At 35.0% G+C, this 17,624-nt stretch overlaps 1 protein-coding gene across 20 annotated transcripts in view; it reads left to right on the plus strand.

The window, feature by feature from the left end:
- The window catches only part of grid1a (glutamate receptor, ionotropic, delta 1a), a 492,166-nt gene that overhangs the window by 342,709 nt on the left and 131,833 nt on the right, over positions 1–17,624 (plus strand). For all 20 annotated transcript variants that reach the window (XM_087290557.1, XM_087290561.1, XM_087290565.1 and 17 more), the window contains one exon: positions 8,278–8,562. In XM_087290557.1, coding sequence (XP_087146683.1) covers positions 8,289–8,562 — 274 coding nt within the window. In that variant the 5' untranslated portion in view covers positions 8,278–8,288. The remainder of the gene's footprint in view (positions 1–8,277; positions 8,563–17,624) is intronic.

A 17,624-nucleotide genomic window follows, 5' to 3' on the forward strand; every position in this document is an offset into this window, starting at 1 on the left:
CTTTAAAAAAAGTCACATATTGTGCATTTCTATTATACACAATTTGTACTAAAGCGATCTAAAAAGTTAATATCAATAAGTTTTCTCTTTGCACCAGATGGCAGTCTTTGTACTTTCATTTCGAGAGTGCAGATTGTATAGCCTACGTTTTATTAATATGTATAACTTTATTTATTTTATTAATGACTATAACTTTATATATATAGTTAAAAAATATGTACCATTTTCCCAAGTGTATATAACTACTACTGTAAGAAAATATCAGAATTCAGAACATACTTTCTGTATTATCTTTGCTTGAACTGAGCCGATCTAATCCTGTTTATATGAATTGAACCTGCTCCCAATCAGGTTTGACCTAGCAGAACTGTTGCCATGACATCAATTCTCGGATCAGCTTTGAAGAACGAAACGATCCTGGATCGTGTCAAATCGTCAATATCCAAATCCAGCTAACTGAGTAATCCACGTACGAAGAACGGACCCCTGTATATCTTTTTTATTTATTTACATTTACATTTAGTCATTTAGCAGACGCTTTTATCCAAAGCGACTTACAAATGAGGACAAGGAAGCAATTTACACAACTAAGAGCAACAATGAATAAGTGTTATAGGCAAGTTTCAGGTCTGTAAAGTCTAAGAAGGGAAGTATTAGTAGTATTAGTGTTTTTTTTTTTGTTTTGTTTTGTTTTTTGGTACAGTTAGTGTGATATTCAGAGAGGCAATTGCAGATTAGAAAGTGTAGTGGAGACTAAATAGTTGAGTTTTTAGTCGTTTCTTGAAAATAGCGAGTGACTCTGCTGTTCTGATGCAGTTAGGGAGTTCATTCCACCAACTGGGCAGATTGAGCATGAGCGTTCGCGAAAGTGATTTCTTTCCTCTTTGGGATGGAACCACGAGGCGACGTTCATTCACAGAACGCAAGTTTCTGGAGGGCACATAGATCTGCAGAAGTGAGAGCAGATAAGAAGGAGCAAGGCCAGAAGTCACTTTGTAGGCAAACATCAGAGCTTTGAACTTGATGCGAGCAGCAACTGGCAGCCAGTGCAAACGGACTAGTAGCGGAGTGACATGTGCTCGTTTAGGTTCATTGAAGACCACTCGTGCTGCTGCATTCTGGAGCAGTTGAAGAGGCTTGATAGAGTTAGCTGGAAGCCCAGCTAGTAGAGAGTTGCAGTAATCCAGTTTGGAGAAAACAAGAGCTTGAACAAGGAGTTGAGCTGCATGTTCAGATAAGAAGGGTTGGATCTTTCTGATGTTATAGAGTGCGAATCTGCACGATCGAGCAGTTCTAGAAATGTGGTCAGAGAAGTTTAGTTGGTCATCAATTATTTATTTTTTTATTTTTTTGGACTCTTAAAGAGCTGGTAGTCATTGGCTTTTGTATTGTATAAATGACCCAGGGCCACTGTTTCAGCTAAAAATATGTATATTTTTTATTACTAGTATTATTATTTTTATACTAAATTAATATATAATCTACATCATGGCTGACCTGAGGGTGAGTATTAACAGCAACATGTTCATTTTTGGCTGAACTGTCCATTTAGTGGCTTCAAATAATACATTACACACTTTCAGACAAGTAGCTTTCAGACAAAGCACACACACTGTTTTTCTTTGCCAAATTTCCACATTTAAGACTTAATATGTGTACTTTAGGGCAAAATGCTAATTATAGGCTTTTGCATAGTGTACAGATGGAGCATCGTTTTTTCTTGTGATATTACAGGCCGTTGAATGACTTTGATGATGCCAATTCAAACAGGATTACGGGATTTTGTAGGGGTTGATGTTTGTGGTCTGGTAATCTTTTAAGCTGCTCCAGTGGACATGCCACCTTACACACATACTGTTACACACACTCCTACACTCACACCCACACACACACATCATGTTATCTTTCTCCTTTCCAAATTCAGTCTTGAAGTCATGGCTGCAATCATGGACTGATGGACTGGCTGTAAAGGCCACAGTTTCCTTATCAAACCACAGACAGCACCTACTGGGTGGAAGCCTGTCCACAACACCTTTAGCTCGTCTCTCCCTGCTCACAAAGACCAATGAAAACATCTGTCCATTACTGTGAAATCGTCCTGGCAGTGTGACTTATATCATTTCTGGTAAAGAGAATCTGTCTGTCTTGCCATATCATAAACGTTACAACACAGGGCTTTTCCGATCAATGAAACTCTGACTGAAGGAGCACTGTGAACTGTGAATTAATTAATTTCGTTTGGCCACGTGTTAATGCCTGATTGTGAATCATCCCAGCGTTCTGATTTGAGCTCTTATATATCCCTTCCTTCAGATCATTTTCGAAATCCTGTTTGGTGATAAAGGTCTTTAATCTGCATGACAAATACTCTTTTTAATTCGTTATATCAACGATGCGGAGACGCACAGTATTCAAATTCAAAATGAGGGATTAACAAGAATGGTGTCATTCACCCTGTAAGGAAACCGTGGCTCTTTAATTGAGTATTAGTCTAAAATATGTCGTAATCTGCATAAGAAGCTGTGTGGATTTATGGAGAGAGAGAGGCAGTTTTCGGTGATATGTGATCCATTTAGGGTTGGGAGATCTCAACCAATTTGGCATCGTACGATGTCTAATTTGAAACATTGTGATGGACGAGGCCATCGCCGTTATAGGTGGCGGTGAACTAAAGGTGCAGTAGGTGATCTGCCAAAATGCTAACTACTTAGCATTTTATTTTTCGACGTCGGGTCCACAACAGCAGACAACCCACTTGTTCATGTCATTCGCCAGTTAGCCGTAGGCGTGCAGGAATTATGTTTATTACTAAGCCATACTAACAGGCTATTTCAGAGCGAATATTCAGAGTAGCATGGTAGTATAGGAAGGCTGTCATTGTTCAAAAATGACCCAATGTTAATATAAAAGCAAGAAGGTTAGGCGGAATACAAAATAAGAAAAAACTATATTCAACGACAGCCCATATTTTTACTTTTAGTCAAGCCTTCTATGTTTAGACATCCACTAAACACAAAGTTGCTTTGTGGATATATAAGATATTTAGCTCCTCTTGATTTTTTTTTTACCATGCAATTCTTTTAAACATATACAGTTGAAGGCATACTTATTAGCCCATAGGGTTTAATTTTTTCCCCAATTTCTGTTTAACAGAGAGATTTTTTTCAACAACATAACTCATTTCTAATTACTCAGTTTTTTTTTCTTTGCCATGGTGACAGAACATAATATGTTACCAGATATTTTTCAAGACACTAGTATTCAGCCTAAAGGGAAATTTAAAGGCACAACTAGGTCGATTAGGTTAACTAGGCAGGTTAGTGTAATTATGCAAATCATGGTATAACAGTGGTTTGTTCTGTTGACAATCGCTTAATATAATAATTTATAATAAAAATATAGCTTAAATAATAATTTCGACCTTAAAATGTCTTTAAAAAAAATACAACCAAAATTAAACAAAAAAGACTTTCCTGAAGATTTGTTTTTTTAATTCCCTTGCTCTGTTAAACATAATTTGGGAAATAATTAAAATAGAAAAAAAAATCAAAGGGAGGCTAATAATTCTGACTATATAGCTATTGCTATTGTCTCCATCAGTTTTCTATTTTAGGATTTGAATTGTATTTTTCTTACCATTAACTGCATTTTAAAGATTTATTTTATCAAGCCTCACAGTTAAAATATAAGATTTGAACATGTTACAATTTTTCTCAGAAAGCATATTTCTAAAGGAGCTGTTGACTCAAAATTTTCACAAGATCTCACTAACAACCAAAGTTTAGAAATTAAGTTGTGTAATAACATGATATGACACATGAAACAAGTATTGAACACACAAAGAAAGGTAGGTGTGAAAAGGCATGGAAAGGTCAGACTGCAGCTGAATTCAATGCAGTGAGAAAGCAACTCTGCCCTTCATCAGTGTAAACGAATATTAGCTGCTTCAGTTCCAACTTCTACATAAACAGATGATGAAGATGAAAGTTGGGTGAACATTTCAGCAAGACCATGATCCCACACAGTTATCTAACACAATTGTTTTCAAAACGAAAAAGAGAAAAGCTAGAATGGCCCAGCCAATCACCTAACCTGAATCCTATGGAAAATAGAATCACAAAATTATAGAAAAGAGTCACACAAAACCATCAGATTTAAAGACTGTTAAATGACGAGTATGAGAAACAAATCGCACATGAGCAATGCATGCGACTCCATTCTCCACACAGGAGGGATGTTGAAGCTGTCATTACCAAAAAAGCCTTTTATGCTCAATATTTGATACATAGTTCAGTACTTCCTTGTGTCATTCCATTGTTATTACACATAACATTTGTTTATTTATTTTTTTTTTTACATTTATTCATTTTCATATGTGTTAATGTAACAGTTGAAGCATTCACAGTATCTTCAGTTCAGCTTTCCAAAACATAGAAAGTCACACAGGTTTGGAATTGCATTCAGGTGAAAAAAACGTTGACATTTCATTTTCATCTGAGCTACCTCTTTGTTTTTGCAGTTGTCATCGCCATGATGTGTAAAAATGTATAGATGTAGCATTCATGGACCAACGAACAGCGCCTGCCAGTGCGAATTTCCACATCAGATGCTTTAATGGCCGTTCCCGTATGACTTATAGGTTTCCTGTGGCGTGTTTTGCTGTGCCCTGCAGGTTGTGGACATTTCTCTCAGAAGTTTGGGCTCGGTGTCTGCTTGATTGATGTAGTTGCGACAGTTTCTGCATTGTCTATCAGCTCTATCTTGACAACATTACATGGGAGGCCCAAGTTTTTTATTTCTCTAGACAAAGCTTTTTCTTACTTATTCCACTGCTATCAGTCTTCTCATCTTTTCCTCTCTCTCTCTCTCTGGCTGGATTTATCCAAGGAAATGTAGTTCTGCGATGTAAATCTGCAGATGTGTTTATCTATCAGGCTGTATTCCTCCAATGCTCTGTTATACACACAGACGTTCTGAAGATAAAATTGAACTATTTGCATAGTTACAGAGCGATAAGAAGCTCATCAGAAAGCTTGCCATCTCATGAACACTCACATTTATCTGTGAGATTATATCTGTGAGTCATATTACTTTTTCACATTAAGTATTATTTTGTAACCCTTTTCATGGCAACTTTGATAATTGTTTTGCTGAAGTACAGTGTGCGCAGTCATGTTCGGTTTTTATTAAAGAGAGTCAACATTACATTACCACTGAAAATAGATTTGCGCCGTACTCTTCTGATGTTTATGTTTGTGATGTGTATATACACATGTGATATATACGTATGTATGTTTATTCTCGGTGTTTGTAACAGTAGATTATTCTCTTATCAGGTTAATTTTTTTCCTGGATCAAAAAATGCACCAAAAGCACACACATAGTTTATTTATATTATTCAATAAGTGGACTACTTTCAGTACACTAACAGTACAAAAAAGTACATTAGTTGTTATTTTTGTCATGGTTATTCTGTTTATTGTTAGTTTTGTTAAATAATTCATTTAATTAACTGATGTGACCTTATTTTAAAGACCTCATAAATAGATAAACATGTTAATGCAGTTTCTGAATTGCATTTGTATTTTAATCTGCATGTAAATCATCATTTTTTGTGTGTGTATGAAGCAGGACTCACTCTGCACATTGTGACAATTGACAGTAACTCCAGTTAATGACTGAACTGTGTGAAAACAAATCAAGAATAAGCACTAAAAGGTGAACTGTCAGATTTGGTGTGTATCTAATATATAGTGCATGCTTTAGTCAAGATAAAAATTCTTATTTTGTAAGTTTTTAAGGATTAAACCCAGCAGGCACAGTACTTCAACATGATGTCAGATTGACGTTGTGCCCCAACGTCATGGGACGTTGCATTTTAATTGGAAATGACAAACGGGTTGACGCCAGAACCCAACGTCAGGCCGACATCATGTCCAGTGTCAGACAGGCGTTGCATTTTGGTTACTTTCCAACGTAACATAAAAACAACAAAGTATCAACGTCTGATGATGTTACAGCTTGACGTTCTGTGGACGATACCAATGTGATATCTATCAGATTTTGGTTACCATACCTGACGAATAAATGTCTGTATTCATTTATTTTCTTGTCGACTTAGTCCCTTTATTAATATATATATATATATATATATATATATATATATATATATATATATATATATATATATATATATATATATATATATATATATATATATATATATATATATATATATTATTTTCCCAAGTGTATATACCTACTGTAAGAAAATATCAGCATTTGCGCATACTTTCAGTATTATCTTTGCTTGAACTGACCCAATCTAATCCTGTTTATATGAAATGAACCTGTTCCCATGCAGGTTTGATCTACCAGAACTATTACTATGACGACAAGTCTCAAATGAGTTTTAAACAATGAAACCATCCTGGATCGTGTCAAATCTTCAACATCCAAAAACAGCTAACTGAATAATTCACGTACGAAGAACGGACCCCTGAATGACTATTTAAAACTATTACAACAATAAATAGAAACAACTATGAACAGACTGCTAAATTAACATGGTCACTAGATTTATGGCTGCTTTTTGCTGTGGAATGTCTGTGTGTGTGTGTGTGTGTGTGTGTGTGTGTGTGTGTGTGTGTGTGTGTGTGTGTGTGTGTGTGTGTGTGTGTGTGTGTGTGTGTGCGTGCGTGCGTGCGTGCGTGCGTGCGTGTGTGTGTGTGCGTGTGTGCATGCGTGTGCGTGCGTGCATTTGTGTGTGTGTTTGTCTACATAAAGTATTTAATTACACTTAAGTTTTTTTCTGAGCATATTTTGCTTGACTGTCTAGCTAGCTAATGTCTTGTTTGAACTATTGTAAATCTCATAGTGCTTCTGTTTGTAGGAGTTTTTTTTTTCAATTGTTCATGCACGTTCAATAAATTCAGAAAGCTTATAGTCAACAAGAAAATTTTAGAAGAACTCTAATGTTTAAAAGCCGAATTTTGAATCGTGTTCAATAGCCTATTGAAAGCCTATTATGGGAGGGTTTGCGTTGTAGGGTATTTTGTATTCAATTAAGGTGGATCCATTCAATTAACAATGTAAATTGTGTTTATTCGGATGTTTACTGAGAAAGTCAGTTTCTCTGGTGGCTAGTGTGCAAAACTATTTGCTCAGCTTCTTTGAAAAAAAAAGTAATTAGTTTCTTTGCTGAAAAAAAAAAACTAAACAAAAGTCATTGTGTTTCCTCTAATTTTCATTGGGATTTGTAATCCATTGATCCACCTACATCTTTAAAGAACTGTGCTTTAAAACTTCATGATCAGCCAGGGTTTGCTGAAATGAATCGAGCACACAGTTTCTCTAGGGACACATGGACAAACAGTTATTGTGTGAAAGTTACAGAGACTACTGGGTTTCATTGTTTTTTTTTTTAACTCAGAGTATAATTCCACCTCTATTTGCTGCTTTCTGTATAGTAGGCTCAGTGTATTTTCAATGCGATTTTGGCTTTATTAATAATTGATTTTTCCAGCTCTCGCTGTTATAAAACTTGTCAACAACAAAATTAATTTACTCTCTTTTTGGGATCTGTGATGAAATATTTATTACAATGCAAATAAATACGACAAAGTAGCCTAACTGCTTTTGATTTGTATAAATACAGGAAAGGAATGGGGAATAAATGTGTCTAAATGAAGAATGAATTTAAATGCTCTTTGACATATATTACACCTCCTTCCCAAGATGCATTTGTGCATAAATGTAACTGTGCTGCATATGGGAAACAATGCGCAGCCACGCAAAGCTGACAATAATACTACCATCTTCCAATCCACAATGGGCTTTTTAAACAGGCACATTGTCAGATACATACCAAGAAACAGCCTTTTTAAAATCCACTTTTAATCATTGTATAAAACAAACTGCATGTTTAAACATCCAAACCTGCAGCTCTGAGATGGCAGCATCTATTAAATGTCATATCTCATAAATTATTTATGTCCACTTTAACTAGGTTTCCTTGAGAAATTGTTACACTGGCGTTAAACAGAGGCAATAAATTAGCAGCATATGGCAATACACTGAAGAGAATTGCATTTGCCCTGTGAAATCTGGACACATTACCACACCTTTTCTCTGCGGGATAAGCCTGACATTTGCTGCATTAATTGCCACTGGTTGTTCCATTAATGGTCAAAGTGCTTAACTCTCGTAAAGTAGAGCCTATGACACTTAGAGCCTCTAATTCTCACTGTGCCTCTGTTTTTTTCTGTTCTTTTCCAGCCTGTGAGCTCATGAATCAGGGGATACTCGCTTTGGTGTCGTCTACAGGATGCGCAGCAGCCAATGCGCTACAGTCTCTCACGGATGCCATGCACATTCCTCATCTGTTCATCCAGAGGAACGGTGATGGGACGCCCCGTGCTGAGTGCCAGCTTAATCCCAGTCCTGACGGGGAACGGTACACGCTGGCTGCTCGGCCTCCTGTGAGGCTCAATGATGTCATGATCACACTCGTCTCTGAACTGCGCTGGCACAAGTTCATCGTTTTCTATGACAGCGAGTACGGTGAGTTACATGATGGGTGGCAAGGGTGAACCTACTAGAAATATCAAAATATTTTGCTGGAACTACTTATTTAAAATTAGCTAAATCGACACAATGACAACGCAGTGGCGCAGTAGGTAGTGCTGTCGCCTCACATCAAAAAGGTCGCTGGTTCAAACCTCAGCTGGGTCAGTTTGCGTTTCTATGAAGAGTTTGCATGTTCACCCTGCGTTCGCGTGGGTTTCCTCTGGGTGCTCCGGTGTCCCCCACAATCCAAAGACATGCTGTATTTATATTCAATCCACTTAAATTTGTAAAAGCAGTTAGGTTAACTTAATTGATTTGTGTAGGAACAACATGAAAGAATTACATGTACCCAGCATTTTTTTACAGTGTAGAGCCGTATGTATAGGCCAGACAGAATATGCAGACATTTTTTGCTATTTTTGTGGAGAATTTTTTTAAAAATCTGTGGATTTATGTGGAATTATTTTGGGAGTATTGTAACTAAAATCTTAATTTATGTAATAAAAAAACAATGTTTACAATGCAAATACAATTAGATCCACTTATTTGGTAAACAAAGCAAGTCTGTCATATAATATATCCACGAAAAAAACAGAAAATAACACTTTACAAACTAAATTGCAAATAAATCATAAGAACACTTTCATGTTAGTCAATACTATTACTAAAATTTACTAAAATTAAGTAAAAAACTGAACAAATAAAAATGTACATGCATTTAAAGAAGTAAATAAATAGACTAAACGATGGGCTAAATATCTTTCCATATGGGCTTAAATATGATATCTCTTTTTTTCCCTTATTATGTTTCTTCATTTTGGTGACCAAGTTTTTGAATTCATAAGACATTATTTATATTTCGTTTTATTCAAATGTATCAAAAACTATTTGATCAATTGAATTCATTCATTTATACATTTATTCATTCATTCAAATTAATAAAGGTAGCACTATGTGATAGCCCTAGAAATCCTATGTGGTAATTAAATGAAGGCATTTTCAATGTACCTTTTTTGCTAGCAACATGTTTCACAAAAAATGTACTGTCAAAATGGTGAAACATTGTGTTAATGTGTATTAATACATTTACTGTATCATATTTATTAGTAGTGAGTTCATTCATTCATTTATTCATTTTCCCTCGGCTTAGTCCCTTTATTCATCAAGGATCTCTACAGTAGAATGAACCGACAATTTATTCAGCATATGTTTTGCACAGCGTATGCCCTTAAAGCAACTGGGAAACACTTATACACTCTCACATTCACACACATACACTATGGCCGATTTAGTTTATTTAATCCACTTATAGCACAGGTCTTTAAAAACCCATGCAAACACGGGGAGAACATGCAAACTTCACACAGAAATACCAACTGACCCAGCCAAGAATCGAACCAGCAATCTTTTTGTTGTATGGCGACAGTGCTAACCACTGAGTCATCATGCCACCCCTATTAGTAGAAGTGATAGTAATTTATTACTTGCTTATTTCTCTTGTGCAGTGACAATGTATCTTTCAAAGTTTCTTCAACTTAAACTAAACACTTTCTAATACAGGGAGGCCAAAACACCATAAAAGTTGCGCTAATGTTGGAATATTTGATTCCATCCTTTTTTTTACACATTGTGAAAAATCACTGCTAAATCTTTGGAAATTTCGGTTAACAAATCTGGTTGGCCGTTCATGATAGAAAAGCAGGAGTCATGTTGACACCTTTAAAGTAAGTTAGGATATGAGGTGGATTCACAATTCATTATGATATTTTGGCAAATAGCAACTTCAGAGGACATTATAAAGCAAAAGCTGATTCAGTCCACAAGCAGTGCAGCAAGAGAATTCTTAGTACAAAGACATCAGCTCTGATGTTAAAATTTGATGTGAGCAGGTGGACTCTGGCAGACCAAAAAGCATGCTGTCAGTTGTTAACTAGCATGAGCATTGCAGTGTTTTGAAAAGTGTAAAACTTTAAGAATGGACTTGGATAACCTTCTGATGCCTTCATTGAGCCAGTAGTGTTTCACTCTATTGGAATGAAGTTTGCCTTTCATAATCCAAAATAGCTATATATCTGATCTCAGCTTTAATATTAAAGACTGCTTTTAACAGGACCTCTTTGAGATGTAACCCAGCCCAAGACTGAGCATTGCTATTTACCCTCCACCTTGGTATACAGTGCTTTTTTGTTTGATTGGAATGTCAACGTCAGAAAGCTGAGTCAAGGTTTTATTCAAAGCATTGTCAATGTAACAAAAATGTAAAGTAAAATATATCTGTCTTTGGAATGTAATACTTCTTAAATATCAGATGCAAAGCAAATAACTTTCAAAATGTAATATTTTTGAGTTCCAAAAGTATTATTATTATTTTTTGTATTTTTGTTAGATATGGCTTTATCTGACTTATCTGACTTTAGTTTGTCAGTCCCAATCTGAAGGAATCTAATCATATTTAAATTTGTACAATGCTAGTTGAAGCCAGAATAATTACCCCCCGCCCCACCCCCCTTTGAATTTCTTTTATTTTTAAAATATTTTCCAAATGATGTTTAACAGATCAAGAAAATTTTCAGAGTATGTCTGATAATATTTTTTCTTCTTCTAGAGAAAATCATATTTGTTTTATTTAAGCTAGAATAAAAGCAGTTAAAAAAAACATTTAAGGAAAAAATTATTAGCCCCTTTAGCTTATTTATTTATTTATTTATTTATTTATTTATTTATTTATTTATTTATTTTGATAGTTTATAGAACAAAGCATCATTACACAGTATCTTGCCTAATTACCCTAACCTGTTAACATAATTAATTAACCTAGTTAAGCCTTTAAATGTCACTAAGCTGTATAGAAGTGTCTTGAAAAAATATCTAGTCAAATAATATTTACTGTCATCATGGCAAAGATAAAATAAATCAGTTATTAGAAATGTTAGTTATTAAATTTAGTTATGTTATTAGTTATTAAATCTATTATGTTTAGAAATATGTTGAAAAAATCTGCTCTCTGTTAAACAGAATTTGGGGGGGGGACTAAACATGGGGGGTAATAATTTAAGGGGGCTAATAATTCTGACTTCAACTGTAGTATAGCAGGCCTTGTGGCTGTAAATAGCACATATCTAAACTGAATCTATTATTTGTGTCCGTTAAATAAGACTTTAAAATAGTTTTTAAATATTTAGTATTTAAGTTTTTATTTCTAAAATAGAATTATAGAAAATAATCATTTCTCTTTGATTCTTAGTTCTATGATTTTAAAATAACAATAGTGTTCATCTCTATATTTAGGCTAAAACAAGGCTTTTTGGTTTGTTTGTTTTTACTTTCATTTTAGTTGTCCTTTATTTCTTTTGTTTTAATTTCCAAATTGAATCCTCGTTGCACTTAACAAGTTTACAATGATAAGAAAGCTTAAGTTATTAATGATTTATGAAGAAATTATAATGCTTCGTTATTTCATCTTCAGTTAAAAGTAGCAAGGCATTTTTATTTCTGTCTTTTTGCATCCTGTCTTTTTGTGTCCTGCAGCAGCATTATTGCAAACTGTTGTTACATCTAAAAATATTTTCTCAATCTCTTAGTCCCACCGCGGCACCACACACAGTGGTAATGGTCATATAAAACTGTCACCCACATTCAGATCAGATTAACTAACCGATTTGGACTTATAGTCTCTACAAGGTTCAAAATGATTAAAAAGATTAACAGACTCAAACTATTGAATAGCAGTGACAGCAGTGACACTTAATAGGAAACAATTTAATGCAAGACATCTTTTAAAAAATCTCAGAAAACACAATCACAATGTTTACACTGTTTTAGATTGGGTTCCTATGGTGTGTGAAACAGGGTTAAAAAAATGCACTGTTGGAATGGGCCACTATTTTAGTCATTTCTGAAGCTCTGCGTCCTTGTTTGACAAATAAATGATGACAGAATATTCATTTTTTAAAGGCAACTATAACCAGCATGTTGCCCAAATCCCCTTTTCCTTTCCATCTTATCTTCTTAAAATCCCCATTATCCAGACCACTTCTTTTTACCCTGTAGCTCTCTCCTCGTTTTGGGCTTCGGTGGTTTGCTGATTTAATAGGCTGCCATCACAGATTCCAAGATTTGGATAAAAACAACTCGCAACCACTATGGGGCATTTTGATCCCTCTTGTTAAAGCAGATCTCCCATGTGGTCCTCACCACTGAGAATGGTCTCGGTATGGATGTGGCTACACTGGCTTTAAATAGCCCAGCATATATATGCTAAGGCTAAAGCTGCTAGTGAATTCAGCTTTAGGCACTTTGAAACAGAGGGCTGAGATGAGTCAGACCTCCACGCACCCTGAAGCTGGTAACATCCTTCAAGTCGTATAGCAGAGGTCAGAGGAAAAGCCCCAATCAAGACATAAAACATGATTGATGGTGGTGCAGAGCTCTCAGCGCTGAACGTGACTGCAGCCTACAGGAGGACAATCACTCTGGATGTGCAAACTGACACACCAATAAGGGGCTTTTTGACAGGAGTGTGTATTTCTTTATAACATTTATAGGGCCATTTTGTTGTTTGTCTGTCTATATTTGGACTATATACACTGTTAAAACTTTTGACCCCTCCAACTCAAAATAGTGACTGGTTGTACTGGAAATGTTCAGTTGGCAAAATTAATTGAATTTTGAGAAACATGGCAACAGTCTGTTAACAGTGGCTCATTAAGAAATAATATTTTGAGCTAATGGGAACAAATTCCTAAATGTGGTGTCGAAAGAGCAATTTGATATTTTAAATTGTATTATCCTACTGTCTCAAAAAATAGTACAAATGCATACAGCAATTACAAAAACATCACCAACAACATAGCTGACATTTTATCAACTACCTTTATGGACAAATACATTTTAAAACTGACTATTTGGGGAAAACACTTAATTTTAAAACTCATATTTATGAGCTGTGCCTACATCAATGCATTTGGGCATAATCTGTCTTCTTTTGGATGAGACGTTAAACTAAGGTCCTGACTTTCTGTGGTCATTAAAGATCCTAGGATGTCCTTCAAAAAAGTGTAGGGGTTTAACCCCGGCATCCTGGTCAAATTTGCCCACTGGCCTCCTTTCATCATGACCTCTTAACCATCCCCATATCATAATTGGCTTCATAACTTTTTCTCCTTTCCACCAATCAGTTGGTGTGTGTTGTGCGGTCTGGTGCAATATGGCTGCCATCGCGTCTTCCAGGTGGATGCTGCACACTGGTGGTGGGGTAGAAGACCCCCCCCCCCCCCCCCAAAAAAAGTGATTTGAGTGTTCAGAAAAACGCTATATAAATGTAAGGAATTATTTAACTGACTAATTATAATAATTTCGATTAGTTTGGATGTGGATGTCTTTGAATTGTCCTTGCTCTTTTTTTTACTCTGTTTTGTATTAGTCCCTTTGTTTTATTCTTGTCTTGTTTAAATTTTACTTACTGCACATGGATCTGCCGCTTGCTTCTCAACCCCACACATAACAAAAATCTTATAGGTAACTTTGTTTGGGACCATAGACTGTATAAAAGTAAAAAGAGAGCAAATTAAGCTGAGTGAGTGGAGCCAACTGTGGCCAACTCATCAAAAATGGGCAAAGAGGTGGGGCCAGGGTGCAGTAGTGATGTCTGGTTGCCGTTTTCATACATTCATTTTCCTTCAGCTTAGTCTTTATTTTAGAGGTTGCCACAGCAGAATGAACTGCCAACTATTCCAGCATATGTTTTCCGCATATGTTGGAATAGTTAGCGACCCCGAATTAATAAAGGGACTTGAATGTCCTATGAGCACAAATAACTGCATTAATTTTATCGATAACTAAAAGAAATAACCCCAAAAGCAGCAGACTGTATGAAAACAAACAAAAACAAAAGCATAAATACGGATACAAATATGCAAAGATAAGCAGCTGGAATTAACTAGGTAATATGGAATTAATTCAGGCAATGTGATGCAAGCAGCAGATATATGTCACTCTAGTGGCCACGCCCTTAATTATGCAAAATGTTAATGCTTAACATGAAATAAGCTAATAAGTTTTTAAAATAAGGCTCAAACCATCAAAGACATCATGAAGGGTAATATATTTTTTGTACCAAGCTATAAAATTATTGCTGTTGATTTTGACATGGGGAATCTATAGAATCGACTGACTTTTGGATCCAACCTCTAGTGGCTAATCCATGAATTGCAGTGTAAGTCACTTTTCTATTTGGCTTCACGAGGAAGATCAGAAGGTTGATGCTTGGTCTGCACATTTCTCCTATGCACATACATGAAATTACCTACGTGCCTTTACCCATTACACATTTCATCAAAACCACAATCTTTTAAAATATTCACAGCACCATTCTATATTAAAAATAGATACAGTGAGACCTGGGTTTTAGACCAGCGTAAATGCAGTGACATTTGCAGGGCAGCGCGTAAATGATCATATAACATGATATCCTGCATGAAAGCGAGAGAAGTTCATTTACTTGAGATGTCTTCTCAGTTCTGCTCTCCCCGGTTCTGTCGCACTGGTGCAGGGACAGTGGCAGTACAAATTGAAAACGGCAGGCTGCGTGTGTGTGTTAAACATACCCAGAATCTTAGAGCAGAGAAGAGTGATTTGAGAGAGCTTTTACTCCTATTCAGAAAACCGAAAAATGCCAAAAGTGGCTTAGTTTTTTAGTCAGTGGTCAGTGTGAGATGTAATGTTGCTTTATTGATTGTATACAAAAATACTTCTAATTTAAATAAAAATTGTATGCTGATCCTTTTAAATCATAATTGCTTATATGTGAATCAATTGATAAAGCTGTAGCACTGGCTATATAACTAACTGTCAGTAAATCTATAAGATGTGATGTTAGTTGAGTAAGTAGGTCTTTCTAACTCTTTTACGTTCATTTTCACCCTTGAGTTCTTCCATCCTCCCCCTCCTTCTCTACTGCTGATTGAGATGTTACTGAAGCCTGTATTTGATTTTCTAGAAGCCGATATGTGTACAGAAAATGTAATAAGTTCATAAGTATATATAGTTATTTAGGAATGTGGAATATGTTGTCTCCAATTAAATTAACTGTACAGCTAATTATGTTGACTTGAAAAGCACTGCATCAAGTTATTCTAGGCAGCTGCTTTTATTTTGGTAAAGCACTACAGAGCTTTGTAGGATTGCTCTGTATATGCTATAATATTGACATAACTGCTAAGGTCAATATTATTAATCCTGTTAGGAAATTATTTTATTTTCGATTGGCTACAGAACAAACTACTGTTGTTAACCTAACTTAACTGGCATAGTTAACCCTATTAATCTAGTTAGGTCTTTAAATTAAACATCAAGCTAAATACTAGTGTGTTTTTAGCTAGTAAATTAGTTTGTACTGTCATCACAGCAGAGATAAACGAAATGAGTTATTGAAATTTATGTTTTGAGTATTATATCTTCTGTACTCTAAGCAGCACTCAGGATATAAAGTGCTAATAATTTCAACTATGTTTAATGGCCTCAGTTAACTTACGTTAGTATTGAAGTGTCAGTTTTTTGGCATCTGATTTTCCCTTGAGCCTGGTGTAACCTCATCTTTGCAGTATTTTTGTGCACAAATAAATTTACATGCAGTGGGTCTATAAAACATCCTAACAGTAAGATCTTATAGTGTTGTGTATTTGTAAACAGCAGTGAGCTGACCCAAAGGCCTGTGAAAGTGGATTTGTGGGCTAGTTCTCGGTTTAATTGATGTTTTGGTTTTAGTTGAGCAGTTTAACTGTGTGTTTTTTGGCATGCTGCTGAGTAATGTGTCCTTTTGCTTTATTCACTTGTCTAGAACTGGGAGCATCTTTGACTTACAACACCACCTGTTCTGAGAATTTATTTCTGCACCCTTTTTAAACAGAGACAATCTGTCATCTGTCTTGTTGTTGATTTCTATTGTTTGCATATAATCTTTAGTAAAGTACAATGTTTCACTGCCGTTCTCCTTTTTACACACAATATAATCACATTATTTAAACTATTGACATGATTACCTTTAATGAGTTTTGAATTTTTAATTTCCAGTTTTAGAAATTGATAAAAAGCTAATAATTGGATAAAAATATATTTCTTTTTTTTTATCTCAAATTCAGTTAATGGCTTTTGATTTTTGACACTGTATTTGATATTTGTTGAATACTAAAGTTGTTGTGCCTTAAATGTAAATCTAACCCATGAAGTATTACTTTACGATATTGGAAAACTGACATTGCAACATTACATTTTTTTGCCAATAAATATTGCCATATTATTATAATTTGCAAGACTACTTATAGACTTATACCACTTATAATTTATCATTTAACATTTATTGTAATCATTTTGTAGGAGGGGAAATCTGCATAAAATAAATAAATAAAAATAGAGTAGAGATTTTCTGCAGAGTTACAGTATTGATGTACAAACATTAAATAATTAAAGAGCATTGTATACAATTGGATAAAAGTGGATAAAAGTAAAAATTAAAGTTGTCCTAAAACTATTTGTCAAAAACCATTCTTATGTAAAGACAATTTTGAAAAATGTTTTTAATCAGCTTCAAATGTAGACTATAGACGAGGCAAGTTTATTTATATAACATATTTCATGCAAAATTCAAAGTGCTTTACTTAAACAGGAATTAAAGACAAGTATAGGAAAATAAAAACAAAAAAATAAAAGTGATTAAAAACAAATAAAACTGTGTCAAACAGGTTTTAAAAGAATGAAAAAAAAGAGAAAGACATAATAGTGCGATGTATCAGACTTAGCTCAGTGCTCATTCAGTAAAGGCACAGCTAAACAGATGTGTTTTCGGTTTTGATTTGAAAGTGCGTAATGTTGGAGCACATCTGAAGCTGATTCCAGCAGCAGAGGGCATAGTAGCTAAAGGTGGACTTAACCTGCTTTAAATAAACTCTTGAAATTTCTAATTTACTTGATCCTAATTATCTGAGGGATCTGTTAGGTTTGTATTCAGTGAGCATATCTGTAATGTATTGAGGTTTTAGGACATTTAGTGATTTATAAAC

Source organism: Danio rerio, chromosome 17 (genome assembly GCF_052040795.2).
Source record: "Danio rerio strain M-AB ecotype USA chromosome 17, GRCz13ab, whole genome shotgun sequence".
Lineage (NCBI taxonomy): Eukaryota > Metazoa > Chordata > Actinopteri > Cypriniformes > Danionidae > Danio > Danio rerio.